At 31.9% G+C, this 23,467-nt stretch overlaps 1 protein-coding gene across 1 annotated transcript in view; it reads right to left on the bottom strand.

Annotated features, from left to right (window-relative positions):
• Window positions 1–23,467, bottom strand: part of LOC140449701 (uncharacterized) — a 168,530-nt gene that overhangs the window by 25,220 nt on the left and 119,843 nt on the right. The window contains exons 4-5 of the mRNA XM_072543000.1: window positions 4,455–4,493; window positions 4,331–4,369 (exon numbers count right to left, since the gene is read on the bottom strand). Of these exons, the coding sequence (XP_072399101.1) occupies window positions 4,331–4,369; window positions 4,455–4,493 (78 nt within the window). The remainder of the gene's footprint in view (window positions 1–4,330; window positions 4,370–4,454; window positions 4,494–23,467) is intronic.

The raw sequence follows: 23,467 nt of genomic DNA, 5'->3' as shown, positions 1-23,467 counted from the left end.
TACAAGTTAGCAAATGCAATCATACCAACTCAATTCATACAAAAACAGAGATTCTGCTTTCAACAGCATTAGTTTACATGCAAGACAATTTTGGAAACTTTCATGAATGCAGAGCCTTGTTAGATTGTGGGTCTCAATCAAACTTTATTTGCAAATCATTGTTAGAAAAACTCAATATCCCAACGGAAAAGGTAGACATTCCAGTGGCAGGTATCAATCAAGGTATTACAAAAATTACACGGGCCATGAAAGGTATAATACAATCTAAAACATGTAGTTATAAAGTAAGTGCATTTATGTTAGTTATAGATAAGATATCTGACAATTTACCAGCTTTTAATCTTAATTTAGAAATGATTGACATACCAAAAAACATTATGTTAGCTGATAGCTCTTTTGGAGTTTCAAAACGTGTTGAATTATTGTTAGGTTCATGTATATTTTGGCAATTACTATGTGTAGGGCAAATAAGACTGGGAAAAGACAAACCTATACTTCAGAAAACCAAATTGGGATGGGTGGTATCAGGGCCTGTGAGAACAATTGACAAAGGGGTACATTTTTCGGGTATGGTTTCATGTGACTTTTCTGCACTCAGCTTGAATGAACAGATGGAACAATTTTGGAAAATTGAAGAATTGGATATACATAAAAAATCCTTATCAGTAGAGGATAAATATTGTCAGGAACTGTTCAACTCAACCACAACTAAGGATTTACATGGACGTTATATAGTACAATTACCACTTAGAGAAGATATTACAAAACTGGGGGATTCTTACAGCACAGCAATGAAGAGATTTCAAAACTTGGAGAAGAAACTGAGCAACAATTTGAGTTTGCGAGAGCAGTATCACAAATTCATGGAAGAATATTTGGCATTAGGACACATGACAAAAATAGATGACTGGGAGCTACAGATACAAGGAGATATACCAAAATATTATATACCACATCATGGGATACTAAAGACATCATCTACTACTACCAAGCTTAGGGTAGTCTTCGATGGGTCTGCTAAAACAGACAATAATTTGTCATTGAATGATGTATTAATGGTGGGACCAAGGCTTCAGGAAGATTTATTACACATCTTGCTACGGTTTAGAAAACATAAAGTTGTCATTGCTTCTGATATTGAAAAGATGTATCGGCAAGTTCTTATTTCTTCAAAACAAAGGGATTTACAAAGAATCTTTTGGATATTTTCATCGGACCAACCTATAAGCACATACAAATTAAACACAATAACATATGGTTTAGCACCATCAGCCTTTCTCGCAATAAGATGAATACAACAAGCAGCATATGAACAAATGTCAAATTTACAAGAAGCTTGCCAAACTATTTTGAGGGATTTTTATGCAGATGATCTATTATCAGGAGAGGACACAATTGAAGAGGTTAGTAAGTTAAAACAGGACATCAGTTTCATTTTGAGCTCAGCAGGATTTCAGCTCAGAAAATGGGTCTCAAATAAACCAGAAGTATTTGAAGGGAACTTACAAAATAATCAACAAGTTGAGCATTATTTGTCTGAAGACATCACTAGTAAAACTTTGGGGTTGTACTGGAATACTCAATTGGACATCTTGCAGTACAATATTAATTTTAATAGACAATCTCAGACAACCAAAAGGTCAGTATTATCAATGATTTCTCAAATATTTGACCATCTGGGTCTTGTGGGACCAGTCATAATCACGGCTAAGGTAATTATGCAATCATTATGGAAGCTCAAATTGGATTGGAATGAGTCATTACCTCAGGATCTTCACACCGCTTGGAACAAATTTAAGGAAACAATTTCAGATTTACACCAAACACAAATTCCAAGACACGTGTTATGCTTACAACCAAAGGACATTGAACTTCACTGCTTCAGTGATGCATCGGAAATTGCATATGGGGTAGCAATTTATGTACGGTCAATAAGTCATGATGGGTTATATCATGTGCATCTGCTATGTGCTAAATCAAGAGTAGCTCCGTTAAAGACAATCTCATTACCAAGGTTAGAGTTATGTGGGGCGTTACTCAGCGCAAAACTTGTCAGGGAAGTTATACATACAATGGACATAAGATTTAATAAAGTGCATTTTTGGACAGATTCGACAATTACATTACATTGGATAAAGGGCGAGGCTTCAAAATGGAAAACATTTGTGTCACATCGGGTTTCGGAGATTCAAAATTTGACTAAAACATATGAGTGGCATCACATCCACTCCAAAGAAAATCCAGCCGACATCATATCCAGGGGGATGGAACCAAAATTACTTAAAGATTCTTCACTTTGGTGGAATGGTCCAAAATGGCTAATGGAAGATAAGGAGAAATGGCCTTATTTTAATATAAATGACTTAAGTACTTTGGAAGTGCCAGATAAAAGGCCAGTTAAATTTTCATTAATTGTTACGACATTGCATACAATTTGGGATAGATTTTCAAGTCTTAACAAGTTACAAAAAACCACAGCTTATATTCTGCGATTTATAAACAATTGTAGATTGCCAATAGGTGAACGTAAATGGGGTATACTTACTGTTGATGAAAGGGAGGGCGCACTAAGAATTCTAATCAAAATGGCTCAATTGGAAACATTTGGTTCAGACATTTTGTCAATAAAAAGATTGGGCTCACTATGTAAGACAAGCAGTCTCATCTCATTAAACCCTTTTTTAGATTCAGAAGGTATTTTAAGAGTTGGTGGACGTTTACAAAATTCAGATTTACCATTTTCACAAAAACATCCAATTATCTTACCAAAAAATCATGTGCTCACACGGCTTATCGTTACTTCATATCATCTTAAACATTTACATATGGGACAACAAACTTTATTATCTATTTTACGGCTAAAATTTTGGATTCTTTCAGGGCGTAATACAATCAGACATATTCTGCACAAGTGCATAACATATTTTAGGGCAAGGCCAGTTACGATAAATAATCTAATGGGTCAATTACCTAGATCACGAGTAGTAGCATCCAGACCTTTCCTTAATTGCGGTATTGATTATGGTGGTCCCTTTCAGTTAAAAACAAGCAACCTAAGAAACTGTAAAATTGTTAAGAGTTACATTTGTATATTCACTTGCTTTACTACTAGGGCAACTCATATTGAATTGGTTTATGAGTTAACTACCGAGTCATTCTTAAACTGTTTTAAACGTTTTGTTGCTAGAAGGGGTCTCTGTCAAAACTTGTACTCTGACAATGCTACAAATTTTGTGGGGGCAAACAATCATTTGAAGGAACTGTACTCATTTATAAGTGATACAAATATCAAGTCAAAGTTTCTCCAGCATTTTGCTGATCACCAAATCAATTGGAAATTCATACCTCCCCACTCTCCTCATTTTGGCGGGGTATGGGAGTCAACTATTAAGTCTGTAAAATATCATTTAAAAAGGGTATTGGGGGAAAACAAATACACATATGATGAGATGTATACTCTCCTGACACAGGTTGAATCATGTTTAAACTCACGACCTCTCTTACCATTATCCAATGATCCACTTGACCTTGGTGTACTCAGGCCAGGACATTTTTTAATTGGAGATTCCTTAATGGCTGTACCACAAGAGGATCTCACAGATGACCATACAAACAAACTCAAGCGATATCATCATCTTACGCAAGTTATTCAACATTTTTGGGCTAGATGGTCGCGAGAATATTTGTCATCTCTTCAGCAACGTACAAAATGGAAAGCAGCAAGTCCTAATATCCAAAGGGGCTCGATGGTTATTCTCAAAGATGACAAACTTCCTCCAATGAAATGGGAACTAGGAAGAGTAGTCGATGTGTATCCGGCAGCGATGGGATAGTGCGCGTTGTGTGTGTTCGTACTGCTCACGGTACATTCAAAAGAGCATGCGCGAAACTATGTGTTTTACCGATTAGTGACAATTAGCTCGCCCGGTTATATAGTTGTTGACTATTTCGGTCTGTTGAAAGGCATGTGTTACTTCAGCCTTTCAAGGGGGGCGGCATGAACAGTGTAGTTAAGCCGACTCTGTACGCGGCATCTACGCGCCGACTCGTGGCAAGGTGTCATGTCAACGCGGAGAGACAGAATCAAGATGGCGAACAAGAACTGACAGACTTTACGTTTTTTAGTTTTACATTATAAGTTTTAAGTTGTAATATGTATTTTTAAAATAATAAAAACCAAATTATACAGTCCACTTAAGTCGTACGGATTTATCATACCCAACTACGGCTATCCACACAAAACAAGCATACACAAGAAAAATACCTCTCCACAAAATATAGTATTTGTTTAAAAGAATAATTTAAGAAACAAACAACTTAATATACGAACCTGATGTAGAGGTTTGAGATGGAGGTTGCATCATGATTACTGAAACAATAGAAAAGAAGAAGTATTACCGTAAGATTTGATATATTGGTATATTGTTTTAATTCAATATTAAATAAGTCCTTACTTGGTTGGGGTGTTTGTTGTTGTGGTGGATAGCCATAATCTGAAATTAAAAACATAATAAATATATAATATACACGATGGTAATAATACAAATTTTAAATCTTGATATTTTTCTATGGGTTCAGAAATTAAAGGAAGAAAACGTAGTCCAACTAACTTTATTTTAACTCCAGAAAACTTACTAAATTACAAAATTACAATCATAACTTCTAATTACATTACAAAACTTTCATGACTTACAAAACAGTTCGCCTATACTAATATTAAATGCTGTTACTGCGGCTTATGAAAACACCTGGTCTCGAACTAGCTAGCGAAATCCTTGCGATAATACGAAATTCCAGAAGACTACCGATAAAGAGCTGAATTTGACTTACTCTACACGAGGACCGCAAAAGGGCTGACAACATCGTCCCATTCTTCTAGGTTATATGCTACGAATGCACCTAAATGGACCAGGTCGTTCGATTCTGTCTATAAGAACACATCGTTCAGTGAATTCCAGCCTAAAATATCTATGAAATTTTTTTAGACAAATTTTAAGGGGGTAAAAAACATAAAATTTCTAGCGTTCTATAATAGCTAAAAAAACGAAAAAGATTCTTAATCTAAACACTTTGGACTCTATTTATAACAACCAAATTGGTTTTTCGTTTGATCTCGATTCCGCCTAGATATTTAAACAGGAAATAAAGAAGAATCGTTACACTTGGGCTGGTGGGGAAAATGTATACTTGCGAGAGAATGAATTTTGTCATGGAGGACTTCAATATTGACAGCCGTCAGGGTACGATGGAGTACGTGGAGTCCCGCTCAGGCTTGGCCTGTTTCTAGTTTGTTTTGTCGCAGTTATGCACGTAGCCCGTGATATATAAATACAATAAACAAAGATAAAATAAAGTGATAAGTTTTAATTTAGTTGAAAATTAATCAGAGATGTTTCAGCAATATTATGTAAGTTGAAATTAATTTAAAAATTTGTCCGAATGATGGAGATAATATCGCTAAATGTCTTGTTCTGGTTAACTGAACAAAAACAGTTAACTTTTATTGCCTACATATTTAGTGCAGTACATTGCAAAAGTTTTCTATAAGGTATCCACTTTTAATTTTTTCTCGTATCCCATAACAATCTTTGTAAATACAGCCTAACAGTTTGCATGTCAGTACTCTGGCGATCAAAGGAAATTGTACGCTTTTGTTCAACTATTATGTAAAATTGTTTTTTAAATAGTAAGATATAATGCCTATACTATCATGGTAGTATGCTATATTTGAGGTAAGGCCCAAATATTTTTGCTAAATTTTACTATTTGAATTCATTTTGCAGTTTTACCCAGTTATTGCACCTAATTTTAGAACTATTTACTTAATACCTGATTTATCTAAATTTATATTTTTGTTATTGTTTTATTTTATTTATGTTTACTTGGCTAATTTGTTAACATTCCATAATACGTTTATCTGTCTAAACTTTTGAGTAATAAAATTTGTTAATTTATAGCCATTATTTGTTTAATGCTGTCCTATAATTTTCCTTTCTTCTGGTAACTAATAAGAAGGAAAATCTGAAGGTAAATATAGAGAGATATAAGGTAAGAGTGTTCGTTTTTTTTTCTATGTATGCAATTTTTTTTTGTAGAGGCTTAGTCTATTTTTTTATCGTTCTTAGACCAATCTTCTCCTAGCTAATTTGTCGAGTTTTTCTCGTCCCTCGACAAAGGACTAGGTATCGCTCTTTATTTTTCCCCTTTCTTTTAGTACCAAATTCGCTCATTTTCATTGGTACATTTTAATTTACATTTTTTTATAGTTTATACGACACTTTTATGTTGTGGCTTAAATATGATCTTGGATAAAACCAAGTTTCTAATCTTTACCAAAAAATCAAATAATAATGTCCAACTTATTAGTTATTAACAAAATATATTATGACGTATATACAGAGTGTTTAACGACGAGCTTATACTATCTATATATCGGACACTTATAAGATATTTATGAAAATTGGTTTCTGGGGATTACGGGTTATCACGAACTTAAAGAAAATGTTCATAGACAGACATACCACTTCCGGTTTTACCGAAGCAAAGCATTATAGCAACTTTGTTATTTTAAATAAGACACCCTATATATTGCATTTTTAGATTTTGTGTAATATTCTAGATGAAATTTGTATAAGGTACTAAAGGTCAGAACTTTTTATGTTTTGAGTTATTGATCTTTTTTCAAAAATTTTGATAGATAGACAAACTTTTCAAAGGTAATATCTCATTAATTTACCATCATAAGGTCTTGAAAAACTTTGGACACAAGAGTAGGTAAGGTTCTATCAGCAATGTGTATCTAAATCGAATTTCTAGATACATGATGTTCACAAATGATACGCCATTTCTTTAAATTTCAAAAAACATAGTATATTTTATAATTTTCATGAAATAATAAATATATATTTTCTTTTAAATATTATTAAGTTTCTTTATAATTAAAGTCAATACAATAATTTAATTGTATGATAAATATTATCAACCACATGCTTCGCTTTGTTAACTTTTTATTGAAAACATACAAAATGTATTAATTTGTTTTAATTTGTAATTTGTATTAATTGTAATGTAATTAATTTGTATTAATTTTAATGTTAGTTATAAGTATTCCCAATTTATTCCGAAATAATAGTTTGGCAATGTCGCAATCTTTGGCACAAATACATAGTACAACGACATATATAGAGTGAAAAATGTCAATTTTGATTTTTCTTTGAAACTGACAATGACAACTGACACCAAATATATCTTTATTTGTTATCTTTTGTGTCATCACCATCTTTAGAAAACCGATATATTAGTCTAAATTCTCTATCAGTGTATTTTGAAAAGGGATTTATTCTTTCTTTATTCGAAAAAGTTTTTCTTTTTCGTGTATTTTCCATCATGTTAATTAAATTATCAACTTCCTCGACAGCCGCAACACCGCTTAAACACATTTTTTTTTTATTATATAACTACTAACAAAACAATACAAAAAATTTAATAATATATTCTTGTCACTGATGACTATGACATTCATAAAATAGGTTATACTAGACTTAACAAGGATGTGGGTCGGTATAATCCGGGAATAAATTTTTATATCAAGTATAACCTATATTATATAAAATAACCTAAATTATTTTATGTTTATTGGTAGCGATTTTGTCTATACCTGATTTATTCTGAGTATAAGTTTTATACTTGTTTTATTAGTTATGCTGATGAAGTTTTGACCTATGGTACCTTATACACATTTTGTCTAGAATTTTAAGTTCTAAAACTACAATAATATACAGGGTGTTCTGTTTAATATAACAAAGTTTCTACTTACTTCTGGTATAACCGGAAGACGCATGTCCGTTAAAATATTTTCTTTGAGTTCGTCATAACTAGTAATCCTCATTAACCAATTTTCATAAATGCCTTGTAAGTAATATATGTAATATAGTATGTAATATAGTAAAAACTTATCGTGAAACACCCTGTATAAATATAATTATCTTGAAACTTCAATAAATTTGAATTATGATTTTGTAAAGGAACTAACAACCAGAATTAAAATTGTACGTAAGTTATTTATGAAAATAAATAACTTACGTTATTTTGCAGTTTTTTTGCAATGGATTGCTGTGTTGACATAAAAATGCGCACATTTAGATTTTATATATTTAGTATCCTCTTATACGATATAGAGGTAGCCACTATGACTAAAACGATGATGAGAAAAGTAACTTTTCAAAATGTGGCTTTATAGAAAAATCCTGAGAATATCTTAGGTAGACAGAGTCCCGAAAAAAGAAATCTTTGCGAATAATTTCAAAAGAAACAGGTATTGAATAATGAAATAAAAGTACGAAAACTATAATATCTTGGCCACTTGATGAGAGAAACAAAATACCAGATTTAAGGAACGTGTAGTGTTGTAAGCTGATGAATGTCATATCTGCACAATCTCAGAATGTGGTTTAATTGCTCTTTTAAACAGCTCTTAAAAGAGCTTTTTAGAGCAGCAGTGAATAAAGATCAAATAATCATTATGATTGTTAACCTTCGAAAGAAGACAGCACATTAAGAAGAAGAAGGGAATGTCCAATATGAGAATGTAGTTAGTTTATAAATCAAAATAATCAATACAACAAATATTTCCAACACAAGATTAATTCATTTTTAAAGAAGTTTCTTTATAAAAATAACGACTGACCACAAAGTTATAAAATATAAATGAAGAAAGTGTGTCATGGGGGGAATCATACCCATAACTTAATAAATCCATTCATGAGGCTGCACATGAAGCCTTAAGTATAATACAGGAAAACATGAAAATAGTTGGATATAGAATAGAAAACAATAGAATAGATTATATTAGAAAACAAAAATGAATACCAACGAGAAAGGAGGAGATCACACAATGTATCAAAAATTAAGTAGAGACGTTAAAAGAAAAGTAGTGAAAAGTCAAAATACAATGTAAAATCGAAAATGTACAGAACTTGATAGCTATATGGGCGGAACAAAAATTAGTCAAGACGATAGAAGTCTCTCCGGATGGAAGGAAAAGAAAAGGTTAATTAAACATAAAGTTAAAAAAAATTATTAATTGAAACAGTGGAAAAACCATTACGATATCTTGTTGACAGAGGATAGATGTAAGTTCCAAGGAAACTGAGAGGAAGAAATAACTGAACATACACAAGTAAGTAAAATAGCAATGTAAGAGATAAGAGATCGAAAAATGCTCCTAAAAAATCGAAGAATGGTAAGGCAGCAGGGCTGGGAGTCAGCCCTATTGAGTTGATTAAATATCGACCAAACATATTACATAGGAGGGTGGCTCAATTATTTATTAAATTTTTACAGGAACAGTATACCTCAGATGATATTCACTATATCAGTTTAATATATATAAAAATGTGTATGCTCTAATTACAGGGGAATAACTATTACCAGCTCAATGGAGAAGTCGTAAGGTCGGATATTCAAAGAAAGAATAGAGGTAGAATACGAGTACATAAACGAATCAAATGGATTTCGTGTAAGACCATCTTGCATATATAATAATTTTCGTTATACAACATATTATCGAAAAGAAGAAAGAAAGTATATGATATCAAATTCCAATAATAAACGAACTTAAGCATTGTTGCTGTTTACCTCCAACCTTATTTAAGCGTCAGAAAAGTGGAGAATTCCGCAAGTTTCAATGGTCGGCCTTGGAATAAGTGCAATGACATTATACATTAGCCTTTTTACAATCAATATAATTCCATTACACAGTCAATGTTGATTAATGCTACGCAGCAGAATAACTTCAACAAAAACAACTTTCCTGTAAGAAAATTCTGAATTGTTGCATTAATTGCACTATGCATTAAGATAGTCGACATCTGTATTTTTACCGCTCCCTGGGCCAATTATAGTTTTTGAACTGTTGCTATGTTCAGAAAATCACGCTCAATAAGCTCTTCTTTCGAGTCTGTGAAGTAACAAAAATCTGTAGATAATGTGTTTAGTCGGGCCGAGATATCAATAGCGGCTTTACCACTTCGAATGTCTAACAACTGCTTCGAAAAAACAATTGCACTTTGATTTTGTTGCAAAAATACTTACGTTTTAATTGTCAATTGAAGCGTCTTGGCTTGTCGCATAAATTGAATAATTTTAGATATGTGTTTAGTTCGTCCATAGCTATTGATCGAGGAATAATTGGAAGAATTTTGAAAAAATATATATATACATAGATATAATATATATATATATATATATATATATATATATATATATATATATATATATATATATATATATATATATATATATATATATATATATATATATATATATATATATATATATATATATATATATATATATATATATATATATATATATATATATATATATATATATATATATATATATATATATATCTAAAGTATTCAACTAGTGAATTCAAAGGTTTAATCGGTCATTCAGGTTGGCAAATAAAAAAAGAAGTCAACTACTTCATAAGTTTATCGAAGACGTTTCGCTTTATATTTCTCAAGCTTCATCAGTTCTCTAAAATATAACAGATGACATAGAGTTTATAAGAAATAGAGATGTTTATATGTAGTTCATAAGTTAGAACTCAATATTTTGTATATTAACGATGTTATTATATATCTACTGTAAACTTTACTCATTATTTAAAACTAACTTAACAAAAAAAAACAAAACAAAAAAACACACAAACTCTGCAGAAAATAATGTTCATATTCGTAGATACGGAGATTTAAAAAATTTTTAAACGAACATTTGGCTTCATTTAGATGGTTCCCCACTGAAGGCAAACAAAGCCCTAGAATAACAGAGACTTGTTCTCTGACAAAGCTCTGATTTATTGGAATTTTATGCAAACAACGTGACGCGATACCGAAAAACTTTTTAAAGGGCCATATGTTACCAAATTCCAAGGTTTGAGACAATTATGAACTTCTACAGGGGTCATTGCATGATTAGTTGGACGGGTGGATTTGTATGGCGGAAATATTTGATATATTATTTTTAATTTATGTTTTAATGAAACTTGGAAATAGGGGATGATTGTGTTATTATTTTGAATGGAAAATAAGTCAAATTTTAACTGAAGAATAGGTGTTATTTATTTCGTAAGATGAGAGAGTGGTAAACCTGGCTCAAATTGTCAATGTCGGTTCTTTTGTTTATTGCCGTTGAGTTCTTGAGGATCTCACACATTTTAATAAAGGAGCGTTTCTGATGGTTATTTTGTTTCGCCAGTATTTTGGTATTTGTGACTGCAGACCTAATAAACTATGTTGTTTGTTTATATCGACAATCAATAATATCCAGTATTTCTTATATCTATATCTATATCTATATATATATATATATATATATATATTAATATGATATTGTAATTTTGAAATAATATGATAAAACAATAATTAAATTAATTATGATCGAATTAGCTAATAGCACCAAAAAAATTATTTATTGAATTTTATTACGAATATGTAAATAATTTATTAACGACGCCATTTCATAATTCATATGTTTTTTGATCTTAGGGTTCCTATTTGAGTTCAAAAAATAGCTTTACCTTCAATAGTGTTCAATAAAAGGAGGAGTAAAAGAAATGAATAAAAAAAACTCAAATTTGTGAAATACAATTAAAATATAACCAGCGGACCAACTCGACATCGAGTTTTTTAAATGAAATTTTTATTTTGCGAGAAAAATTAAGAGATCAATACAAACAATATAAGCAAGAATATACATAACATTCATCAATAATAATGCAAGTAAAAAGTGTATTAAATATCACGAAATATTTCGTCGAAAACAATGTTTTTTGTTACAATGTTATCATTTATCAGTTAATTTTGCATGCTGATCACGAATCCGGTGTCAGATTTGCTCTATCTTGACGTTTTATGCGCGTTTCGGGTCACTTCCGGTGTCGGATCGCAACCGGAAGTACATATTTAGATTCGTCTCGACGAGACCTTTCGATCCATATATACATTGTGGGGTCTAAAACTTAAAGTAAATTTTAACTTCCGGTCATCTCAAAACCGGAAGTGAATTTTTGTACCAAAAGTATATCTTGACAATCTCATACGTAATACTAATAATATTCCGAAAAAATATTTTAATTATCTAATATGGTTTTTGAGTTAAGTGGTGGACAAGAAAAGGGCTTAGCGTTTTAGTATATAAGATAGTAAAATAAACTTTTTAAAACGGTTTATACAACTAATGAAATCCCTTAGAAATAAATGTTCCCAAATCATATAGCTTTCACATATAAAATTACAATAGGAAAAATTAGTCCAATCTACTGTCTTGTCTCGATAGATTTTTCTCTGCACTTTATGAAAATGATTCACTTTAGTCCTGTCGATCAAAAGAACTTCGTGACTCACGTTTCTATCTCATTTTTGGATTGCACTTATTTGCTTAACTACGAACAAATTTTGCACCCTTTTCATCCGGCAGTTCAGCTTTCAAAACTTACTGACACTACTATTTCACAAAATCTATACTTTTCCTTCAATTATCGATTTGATCTTTACTCACTCCATAATTTTCTGTTGACCAATCAACAACCTTGAGTCAATTATTAAAACGCCAACACTACAACAATATCAGACAAAAAAACTTCTACTTTCTCCTTAATACTCTTAATAAAATACTCTTAATGACTTATTTCGTGGTAGAACCTCTACGTCTAACCGAAATCAATCCTAATCTTAAATACCTATCCTAATTTGGAAAGTCCGAAATTTACCGTAAATCTAAAATTGAAAAAGTCTCTTTTCTTTACAAAACAATATAACTTCAGAACACAATAAAATTAAACCGTATATCTAAATATGCTATAACTATAACATGATTTTACAAATTTTTGTGTCTTCTTCTTTTTCTCTATTAATTTTTGTTTACATACATTTTCGGATCATATCAACATCCTCGCCTTGATTTTTATTTACAAATTTTTCTTTCGATCTATAAACAAGGAATAATTAAAAAAAAATCAAACTCTATTATTCCTTAATTTCATTATCCCCACCAATGTATCTTTCATTCATTCCCTCAAACTACAGAGAGACAAAAAAACTTTCCCGTCCATGTATCTCCTCAACAAAAAAATGTATGTTTGATTTATTCGTGGTTATCAGACTGATCACACAAATTTATTTCATAATAATTCTCCTCTTCTATTTCATCAAAAACCACCATTTGTTCTATTTCTTCACTTACATATTCGCTTTGAAAATTATTCATTTCTTCCAAATCCTCCTGTATAAAATTCTCTACATTTAATTTCACATCTACTTCTTCTGCTCCATTTTGATTACATTCGATTGCTTCAAATTCTTCCAAGTCCACCTTTTTCGGTGCAACCCAGGTATTTCTATTCCAATGCTCCACTGTTATCTCATTTTCATAATCTCGAGGCTTTTCGTTTTATGTCAATCTTTTCCGATCTCATATCATTTTCCTTTTCCTGCGCCTTTACTAGGTTCACGATTTCTTGACTTTTGTTGTCTTCGTTTTCATCCAAAAATTTTCCTTTTATTCTAACTGTAGGCTTGTCTATTTCAACATATTTTTTAGCAAAATTTATATTAGCCTTTTTGTATTCCAATTCGTCAGCTCCCACAACCATATCATGTTTCATATTGTCAATCACAACAAAATGCATAAAAAAGTAATTATTTTCAAATTTAACTTTGACTCTTATCCCCTGATTAATAACCGTTAATTTCTTATTATTCGCGCCCACAAGGGTAACCCTCGGAATTTTATATATAAACTGATTTAAATTCAATTTATCTAATAAATGTTTATTTATTAACGAAATTTACCTGTACTTTTTTACCTTTAATAAATCCAATCCATCTTTGATGTTCTACTTTATTTTCCGTTAATTTAATAAATTCGCGATTCTTATTTAGTGGGCGCCTTCGTGAAAAGACAAACCGTGAGATCTGTTGTCTGCTGGTCTATCATTTTGGATCTCTTCTCCATATTCATTACGTTCTGTTGTTATATGATTTACGTCTATTTTTTGCGGTCTATTGTTTCCAAAACCATTTCGGTCATCTCTGTTATTATGGTATTGCCCGCTCCTATTATGGTTGTAATAATTTTCCGTATTTTCTCCATTTGCTACTGGTCGGTTGTGATTGTACATGTTATCATTTCTATTTTGTCTATGGTACTCATTATTATCCATAAATCTATTCTGTCGAAAATTATTATTAAATTGTCCTTGTGGTCTATTGACTTGATTGTTATTTTGGAATCTATTCGTATGTGGTGTTGTTCGATTCCGATCGTGACTCCTCCGCTCTTTCTCTCTTTTCTACGTACTTTCCGCACTTATAAAAATTGGCATAGGCTGTCTATATCATGGTAGTTTTGTAGCATCACATGATCTTCCATGGTCTCATCAAAATGACGCGCTATCAAATCCACCAACTGTTCTTGCGAATAATTGTATTCTAAATGTTGTGCATTAATATAAATCTGTAGAGCGTATCTTTCTTCGGATAGTCCTTTCCTTTCAATTTTCCATTTTGTAGTTCATTGTAAATTTCCATCTGTTTTGTATTTCCCAAAAAATATTTCAAAAATTTCGTCTCAAAATCGTTCCATGAGACTAATGTGTTTTCCTTGCTTTCGAACCACAGCGATACTCCATTTGTTAAACAACTCCTTATTGCTTCTTTGCAATCTTCAAAATTTCCAGTGTGTTGAAATTTATTCTTAATTATTCTAATGAAAGTCACTGAATGTTGTTTCCTTATGTCCCCGCCAAATTTGATCTTAATTTCACTAGAGGTTTGTATGATAACTTCTCGATTTTCCCGAACAAAAGCTCTTTTTCCTATTTCTTCTACTATCTTTTCGATTTCTTTAATTTCATTTTTTGTTTCGACCTTATCTTCTTATAAAGCTCTCTCCAGTTTCCATTCCACCTTCTCTATTCTTTCTTCCGACTCTCTAGTTTTATATCTCTTTCTTCCGTTATTCTATCGACTTCCTTTTGTATTTGTTGTAGATAACCTTTCATTTCGTATTCATATTTCTCTAATTTGTTTTCTATCTGACTTATCATTTTTTTTATTTTCTTCTCTAATTTTATATTGATGTGCTTTCATCATTGTTTTATTTTCTTCTTGCTGCGTTTACATCATTGTTATTAATTTTTCTAATATTCCTGTTTCTTGTTTCTCCTGAACTACTGTATTATGTTGTTCATTATCAGACACATCTTCCAAAATTACTTCTTCCTCTTTGTTATCCTCTTTCCTTTCCTGCATTTTACTTTGTTGTCTTGTGACCAACATTTTTTTTAACAAATTTTACTAGTATCCACAAAAATCTCTTTTATACAAAAAAGCAAACCAAAGCAAACTTTTCACTTGGATCAAAGTTTTAGCAAATTTTATAAAATATACTAAATCCCCCAAATAAATATGTCGTTTAGAATGTTTGTAAATTCGCAGGTAACAATTATTTAAAATTTTAGAGAAAAAGAAGAATATCCAATCATATAACATATATCCTTCTATTCATGTTCTATCTCACACTATTTACTAGGTATTGCTTCAAACCCTCTACGTTGGGAGACAGTTTCCATGATATTTTAATTTTGAAATATGATAAAACAGTAATTAAATTAATTATGATCCAATTAGCTAATTGAAACAAAAAAAAATTATTTAATGAATTTTATTATGATTATGTGAATAAATTTATTAACGACGCCAATTCATAATTCATATGTTTTCTAATCTCAGGGTTCTTATTTAAGTTCAAAAAATACCTTTACCTTCAATAGTGTTCAATAAAAAGAGAAGTAAAAGAAATATATAAACAAAAACTCAAATTTGTGCAATACAATTAAAATATAATAGTAAAATAAACTGTTTAAAACAGTTTATACAACTAACCAAATCCCTTAGAAATAAATGTTCCCAAATCATATAGCTTTCACAAATAAAATTACAATAGGAAAAATTAGTCCAATCTATTGTCTCGTCTCAATAGATTTTTCTCTGCATTTTATGAAAATGATTCAATTTAATCAACCTTCTATCTAAAAACTCCTTCCCTGGTTCTGCTTATAAAAAACAGTTCTGTCGTTCAAAATAACGTCCTGACTCACGTTTCTATCTCCTTTTTGGATTGCCCCTATCTGCTTAACTACGAATCTCTCCGGGAATAATAATCTGTTTGTACTTACAAATTTTGCACCCTTTTCATCCGGCAGTTCAGCTTTTAAAACTTACTGACACTACTATGTATTTCACAAAATCTATACTTTTCTGTTAACGTTTAAAAAAAAAGTCTCTGTGGTTCCGCATTTTCTACAGGTTGGATGACATTGAACACACTGTCAGAATGTTTGGATTATATTATTAAACATACCAACTGCTCTCCTACGGAGAACATATTGATTATATTGGACAATCATGAAAGTCATTATTCAATTGATGTTTTAAAGAAAGCAAAAGATAATGGCATAGTATTATTGAGCTTACCACCCCACTGCAGTCATCAGATTCAGCCTTTAGATATTTCCTGTTTTGGACCCTTCAAATCCTATTACAATAGAGCATATTAACGAATGAAGGATTTATCACCCGGGTACAACTTTAACAATTTATAACATAAGTGAAATTGTTGGTAAAGCATTTGTTTTAGCATTTACCCCAACCAATATTTTAAAAGGTTTCCAGAAAACTGGAATTTGTCCGCTGTCCAACATTTTTACCGACCAAGATTTCATGATGTCTTACGTCACATATGGACCGTCTAAAGTTGCAACTTTACCAAATCCAGAACCTCAAAATACTGTAACAAACAAAGCAAACACTCCGCCCAAGTCGTCCACTGAAGTTCATATTAAAAATTTAAGTAAAAAAGAAAAAACGTTTTCGGAATCCATTTAATTAAAAAGAACATAAAGTTAAAATTTTGACCAAGGGTAATACAAAATGTGGTTAATACTTAGTAGGTGTACATGTTTTGAGCCAGTAAATATCAGGGTAAAAACCCGTTAAAAGTTATCTGTTACCATTTGGTTAACATTATTTGGTATTATATTTTAAGATGTTAAAGTTACCAGTGGATATGATAACATGGCGACGTATGACTTTACATTAAGTTGCTGGTCCTGAGACGAAGTATCTACCACAGACCACAGTGTCTACGAGGACTTGATGAAAGCAACTGATTTGAATGACAAAATTGACATGTTGGGACGGAAGTCTGAACAGAGCAGTCATTGTAACTTAATGTCTGTGTCTAAATATGACAGAAACCATCAATATTTAAAAATTGAATAAGTTAAAGTTAAAATAATTTAACAGTAGCAACCATAAATGTTGTAGTATTAAATTGTGAATTTGTCCTGAATTTATGTTAAGAACCTGGAGAAAAGTGTTTTATTGATTGATGTATCTGGAATGAATTGTGGTGAAGAATAGTGTGGGTACTGATAGGCAACCAACTATACAGAGGTCTAATGAATTGGTGTTAAATCAGGATTCCAATAAAAGGCCCTTTATGTTTTGCAACATTTGGTACCTGGAAAATGCAGAATAGACATATGTGGGAAGTTGGATGCTTGAGACTTTATTGTTGATGCGTGAAATAGGAAAAATATTTTTTGAAAATGATATTATGTGAATACAATAAAATACTTTTGTAATGTGGTGTTCATGAGGTATATAACTTATAACTTGAGCATAGAAGGCCCTATATGTTAAAACACAACATTTGGTACATGGTAAATATAAAAGAATTCTCAAGTGACAAGTTCATGAACATAAATAACTGATTATGTGTTATTGGATAAAGTTGGTTAGTTGTTTTATATTAACAACTATATGAGACGATTAGAAATTGATGGTTAAAACGTGGTTTTATAATAAGTTGATCATACGTTACTCAGTTTATATTTTAAGAAGAAGAGGCCCTATCTGTTATAAAGCGACGCTAGGTACATGAGAAATATAAAAGGATAAGTTATAAGTTCATAAGCTTAAAGTGGGTAGACAGAGTTAATAAACTGTTGTTTTATATTGACAAGATATGTAAGAACTGCAAAAGTAGAATGTTTGTAGGTGGCTCTGTTAAATTTAAGTAAAAAAGGGAGAATGAGTAATTTCTAAAATTTGTGAGAAGAGGAAAGACTCTACAGGAGGCTGGGGTCTCCAGAGATACGAAACCAAATCCTGAGGGAGCTATATGGATAAGTAAAATAATATGAGGGATGGAAAGGATGAAAGGGTGATGATCTTGTTTAAACAGATATGTAGGTGGTTTTGTAATAGGTAGACTCAACTTATAACTTAAGGAGAAAAGGCCCTATCTGTTATAAAGCAACACTAGGTACATGAGAAATGTTAAAAGGATAAGTTATAGGTTCACGAGCTTGAGGTGGGTAGAAAAAGTGCAAAAGTAGAATGGTTGCAGTTACTCTATTAAATTTAAGTAAAAAGAAAATTAAAAATTAAAAAGAAAAATGTGATGTTTTAAAATGTTGTAAGGAGAGGAAGTTGTAAGAAGATTACTTGTGTCGAAAAGAAGCATGGAGAAGATTAAATATAAGGATCAGACCTGAAATTTAGGTTAAATATAAAGGTGTTGTGTATTTGGTATTTCTTACTTAAATAAGGTAATAATTAATAATACAACGTGGTTTTATACCATTAACCTTTATTGCCCAATAACTGACCAACTTCATTCCCTTGTGTCCGTGAGCGGTATTGCCTACCTGTGTTGCCAAGTATATAACACCTCCTCTCTTGACCAAAATTCATAAATACAGATTGAAATAAAGATGTACTTACAAATTCATCCTCTGAACAGGTTTACATACTCTACTTGAACGTCTTAACACTGGTTCAGCTTCAGTGTGAGCCTCAGGTACTGTTGGCTCTATTGTATCATTTAGAAGTTCTTGTACATTTGTAGGTAGTGAAACGGAATTGGGTTCAGGGACAGATACCTCCCTTGGAACTATACTATGTGTAACTGTATCAGGAATGAAACAAGTTGGGTTATATTCTATAGGTGTATCCTGCCCAATTACTCTAATTTATTCAATATGACGTCTCCACGTCCTACCATCACCTAACTCAACTAAATAATGTAATAATCCTAACCTTAGTATAACCTTGCCAAATTGCCATTTGGCATTAAAGTAATCTCGCACTGAGACTCTGGTATCTATAGCAACATTTCTAAGACTCTGGTCTGTGTAAGCATTGGCGACGAGGATGGGATACATATGATGGTAATAACAACTACTACAGAGATTATTACGACTACTACCATTGCTACTTTAACTTCAACTACAGTTATTTACATTATTATTAGACTACATCCCCAATTATGTCTACACAAGTATCTACATATCAATTTTCCGTTGAATCTTTCAACCAGTCTGCCACCAAATGGTCCAGGTGGGTAAAGAGGCTGGAAGGTGCTTACAAGGTATTTAAAATTCCAGACGAAATGAGATTACCTTATCTACTACACTACATGGGTTCTGAGGCCTACGACACCCTATGCGACAAGTTAGCCCCAGAAGTCCCGGAAGACAAGTCATACGACGACATTGTCAATTTAATGGATAATTTTTACAACCCTGCACCCCTGGAAATTGCAGAAATCTTCAGATTCCAATCAAAAAGGCAAGCCGAAGGAGAAACAATACAAGAATACCTTCATTCACTACAAAAGTTGTCAATTAACTGCAATTTCTCTACATATCTTAAAAGTGCTATAAGAAACCAATTTGTTTTTGGCCTACGATCGAAAAGAATACAAGCTAGACTTCTAGAATCAAAAGGATTGGACCTAGATAGAGCCGTTGAGATTGCCACAAGCATGGAGGCATCAGAAAAGGACAGTAACCAATTTTTTCATAATCAAAATTATAATAATTCTAGTGTCAATATATTAAATACAAAAGCAAGGAGTGCAAATAATAATAGGATGCAATTTCAGAATAACTCTGCTGCAAATTCTTCAAACACAAATAGTAATGTATGTTATAGATGTGGAGATCCTTCACATTTAGCAAATTCTTGTTCAAAAAAAAACATTTAACTTGTAATTTTTGTAAAAAAGTTGGACACATTCAAAAAGTTTGTTTAAAATCAAAAAATGTTAGGTCTAACCAAGTAACTTCAGTTTGCTCAGTTCAAGAAATTTTTAAGATTAGTACTGTAAATTCAAAAGACAAATTTTTTATAAACTTTAGAGTAAACAACAATATTTTAAAATATGAAATTGATTCAGGTGCTGCTGTTACCATTGTAAACAAAAATGTATTTGACACATATTTTTCTACACTACAATTACAGAAATCTGATGTAAAATTAACTACTGACTATTAAAACTAACATACTGTAAAAATCATTTAAATGTTTTAGGGTTAACTCCAGTGGAGGTTGAGCACCAGGGAATAAGGCAAATGTTAAAGTTGTACGTGGTGGATGGTGAGGGTCAATCACTAGTTGGAAGAGAATGGATACGTGCCCTTGGAATTAAACTACATGAGATAAATACAATATCACATGAGAACTCTAAAGTCTCAAGTTTATTAGATAAATACAAACATTTGTTTGAAAAGTCAATTGGTAAAATTATAGGTTTAGAAGCTGAAATTCATTTAAAACCTGGTAGTATAGCAAGGTTTCATAAGGCTCGCCCAGTTGCTTTTACATTACGTCCTAAAGTGGAAGCTGAGTTAGAGTCGTTAGTTGATCAGGGTGTTTTACAAAAAGTAGAGTTTTCAGATTGGGCAACCCCAATTGTCCCAGTTGTCAAACACAATGGGGACATACGCATTTGTGGGGATTTTAAAATTACTTTAAATCCCTGTATTGAAGTTGACGAATATCCTTTACCTACCCCTGATGATCTTCTATCTCAGTTAGCAGGGGGCGATAAGTATTCAAAAATAGACATTACAAAAGCTTATTTGCATTTACCTATAAAAAGTGAAATGAAACATTTACTTACACTTAATACTCACAAAGGTCTGTACCGCCCAAACCGTTTAATGTTCGGTATTGCAAGTGCTCCTGCCAAATGGCAACGTTTAATGGAACAAATGTTACAAGGAATCGATGGTATTTCTGTGTTCCTAGATGATATAAGAATTACTGCCCCAAATACTGATATACATTTACAAAGACTTGAACAAGTGTTACAAAAATTATCTGAACATAATTTACATATAAATTTAGAAAAAAGTGAATTTTTAAAAGACGAAATTGAATACTGCGGATACAAAATAAATAAATTTGGTATTACTAGTAGCTCAGATAAAGTAGATGCAATTGTAAATGCTCCAATACCAGAAAATAAAACTCAAGTCCGAAGTTTTTGTGGGTTAGGTAATTATTACAGACGTTTTTTACAACATACCTCTACAATATTAAAACCTTTAACAAATCTACTTAAAAATCATGTTGAATTTGAATGGTCCCGAGATTGTCAAATGGCATTTGATAAAGCCAAAAGGCTTATTTCTTCTAAAAATGTTTTGTGTCACTACGACCCAAATTTGCCATTAGTCCTTGCAACTGATGCATCCCCTTATGGTGTTGGTGCAGTACTGTCCCATATTTTTCCAGACGGTACAGAAAGACCGATACAATTTGCTTCTCAAATGTTAACCCTTACACAGCAAAAGTACTCTCAAATAGATAAAGAGGCATACAGCATTATTTTTGGTGTGAAAAAGTTCTTCAATTACCTATATGCTAGAAATTTTATTTTATACACTGATCATAAACCTTTAGTTCAGATTTTTGCACCAGATAAAAGTCTACCAGTTTTAAGTGCTACAAGAATGCAGCATTATGCAATTTTCTTACAAGGTCTAAAGTATGATATTCAATACAAAAATACAGATTCTCGTTTTAATGCAGATGCTCTTTCACGTTTACCTATTAAAAATGAACAAAATTATACTCATGATGAACCAGACATATTCGAACTTAATCAGATTGAAAATTTACCTACAGATGTTAACAGTTTATCTTTTCATACCAAAAATGATGCTACTTTACAAAAGTTACTATTTGGTTTACAAACTGGTGAGGTTGTTGAAAAACAATTCAGATTTAACGTAGATCAATCAGAGTTTTCACTACAGTCTGGAGTCATAATGAGAGGACAACGAGTTTTAATACCTATGAAATTAAGAAATAAAATTCTCCATGAATTACACACTGCGCATTTTGGTATGGTGAGAATGAAGTCTTTAGCCCGGAGTTACTGCTGGTGGCCTTTCATAGACAAGGATATTGAATCTTTATGTAAAAATTGTTTTCATTGCAACAAGCACAAAAACAATCCTGTTAAGGACAATTCCCACATCTGGGAAACACCTAAATTTTGCTTTGAAAGAGTACATGCTGACTATGCTGGACCTTTTAACGGAGGCTATTACTTCATTTTAGTCGATTCTTTTAGTAAGTGGCCTGAAATACATTTCACGAAAGACACTACTACAAAAACTACAATCGAAATTTGTAGAAAAATCTTCACTACTTTCGGAATACCCACAGTATTTGTTACTGATAATGGTAGACAATTTGATTCTCATGAATTTAGAGAATTTATGAAGAATAATGGTATCACACATAAATTTACTGCACCCTATCACCCAGCCACGAATGGCCAGGGGGAGAGATATGTCCAAACACTAAAAAATTGTCTGCGAGCCATGCACAGTGAAGAGAAAGACAGAGAACTTGAATTGTGCAAGTTACTAATGCAGTATCGTAGAACACCTCACACAGTAACTGGCAAAAGCCCGTCTGAACGTATGCTAGGAAGGCAGATTAGAAATAGATTAGATTTACTTAAACCTTTTACTCATGACAAAAATGCTTACACAGACCAGAGTCTTAGAAATGTTGCTATAGATACCAGAGTCTCAGTGCGAGATTACTTTAATGCCAAATGGCAATTTGGCAAGGTTATACTAAGGTTAGGATTATTACATTATTTAGTTGAGTTAGATGATGGTAGGACGTGGAGACGTCATATTGACCAAATTAGAGTAATTGGGCAGGATACACCTATAGAATATAACCCAACTTGTTTCATTCCTGATACAGTTACACATAGTATAGTTCCAAGGGAGGTATCTGTCCCTGAACCCAATTCTGTTTCACTACCTACAAATGTACAAGAACTTCTAAATGATACAATAGAGCCAACAGTACCTGAGGCTCACACTGAAGCTAAACCAGTGTTAAGACGTTCAAGTAGAGTATGTAAACCTGTTCAGAGGATGAATTTGTAAGTACATCTTTATTTCAATCTGTATTTATGAATTTTGGTCAAGAGAGGAGGTGTTATATACTTGGCAACACAGGTAGGCAATACCGCTCACGGACACAAGGGAATGAAGTTAGTCAGTTATTGGGCAATA

This window comes from Diabrotica undecimpunctata, chromosome 9, assembly GCF_040954645.1.
Source record: "Diabrotica undecimpunctata isolate CICGRU chromosome 9, icDiaUnde3, whole genome shotgun sequence".
Lineage (NCBI taxonomy): Eukaryota > Metazoa > Arthropoda > Insecta > Coleoptera > Chrysomelidae > Diabrotica > Diabrotica undecimpunctata.
Note: the sequence above shows the minus strand (reverse complement) of the source record. Positions and strands in the feature narration are given on the sequence as shown.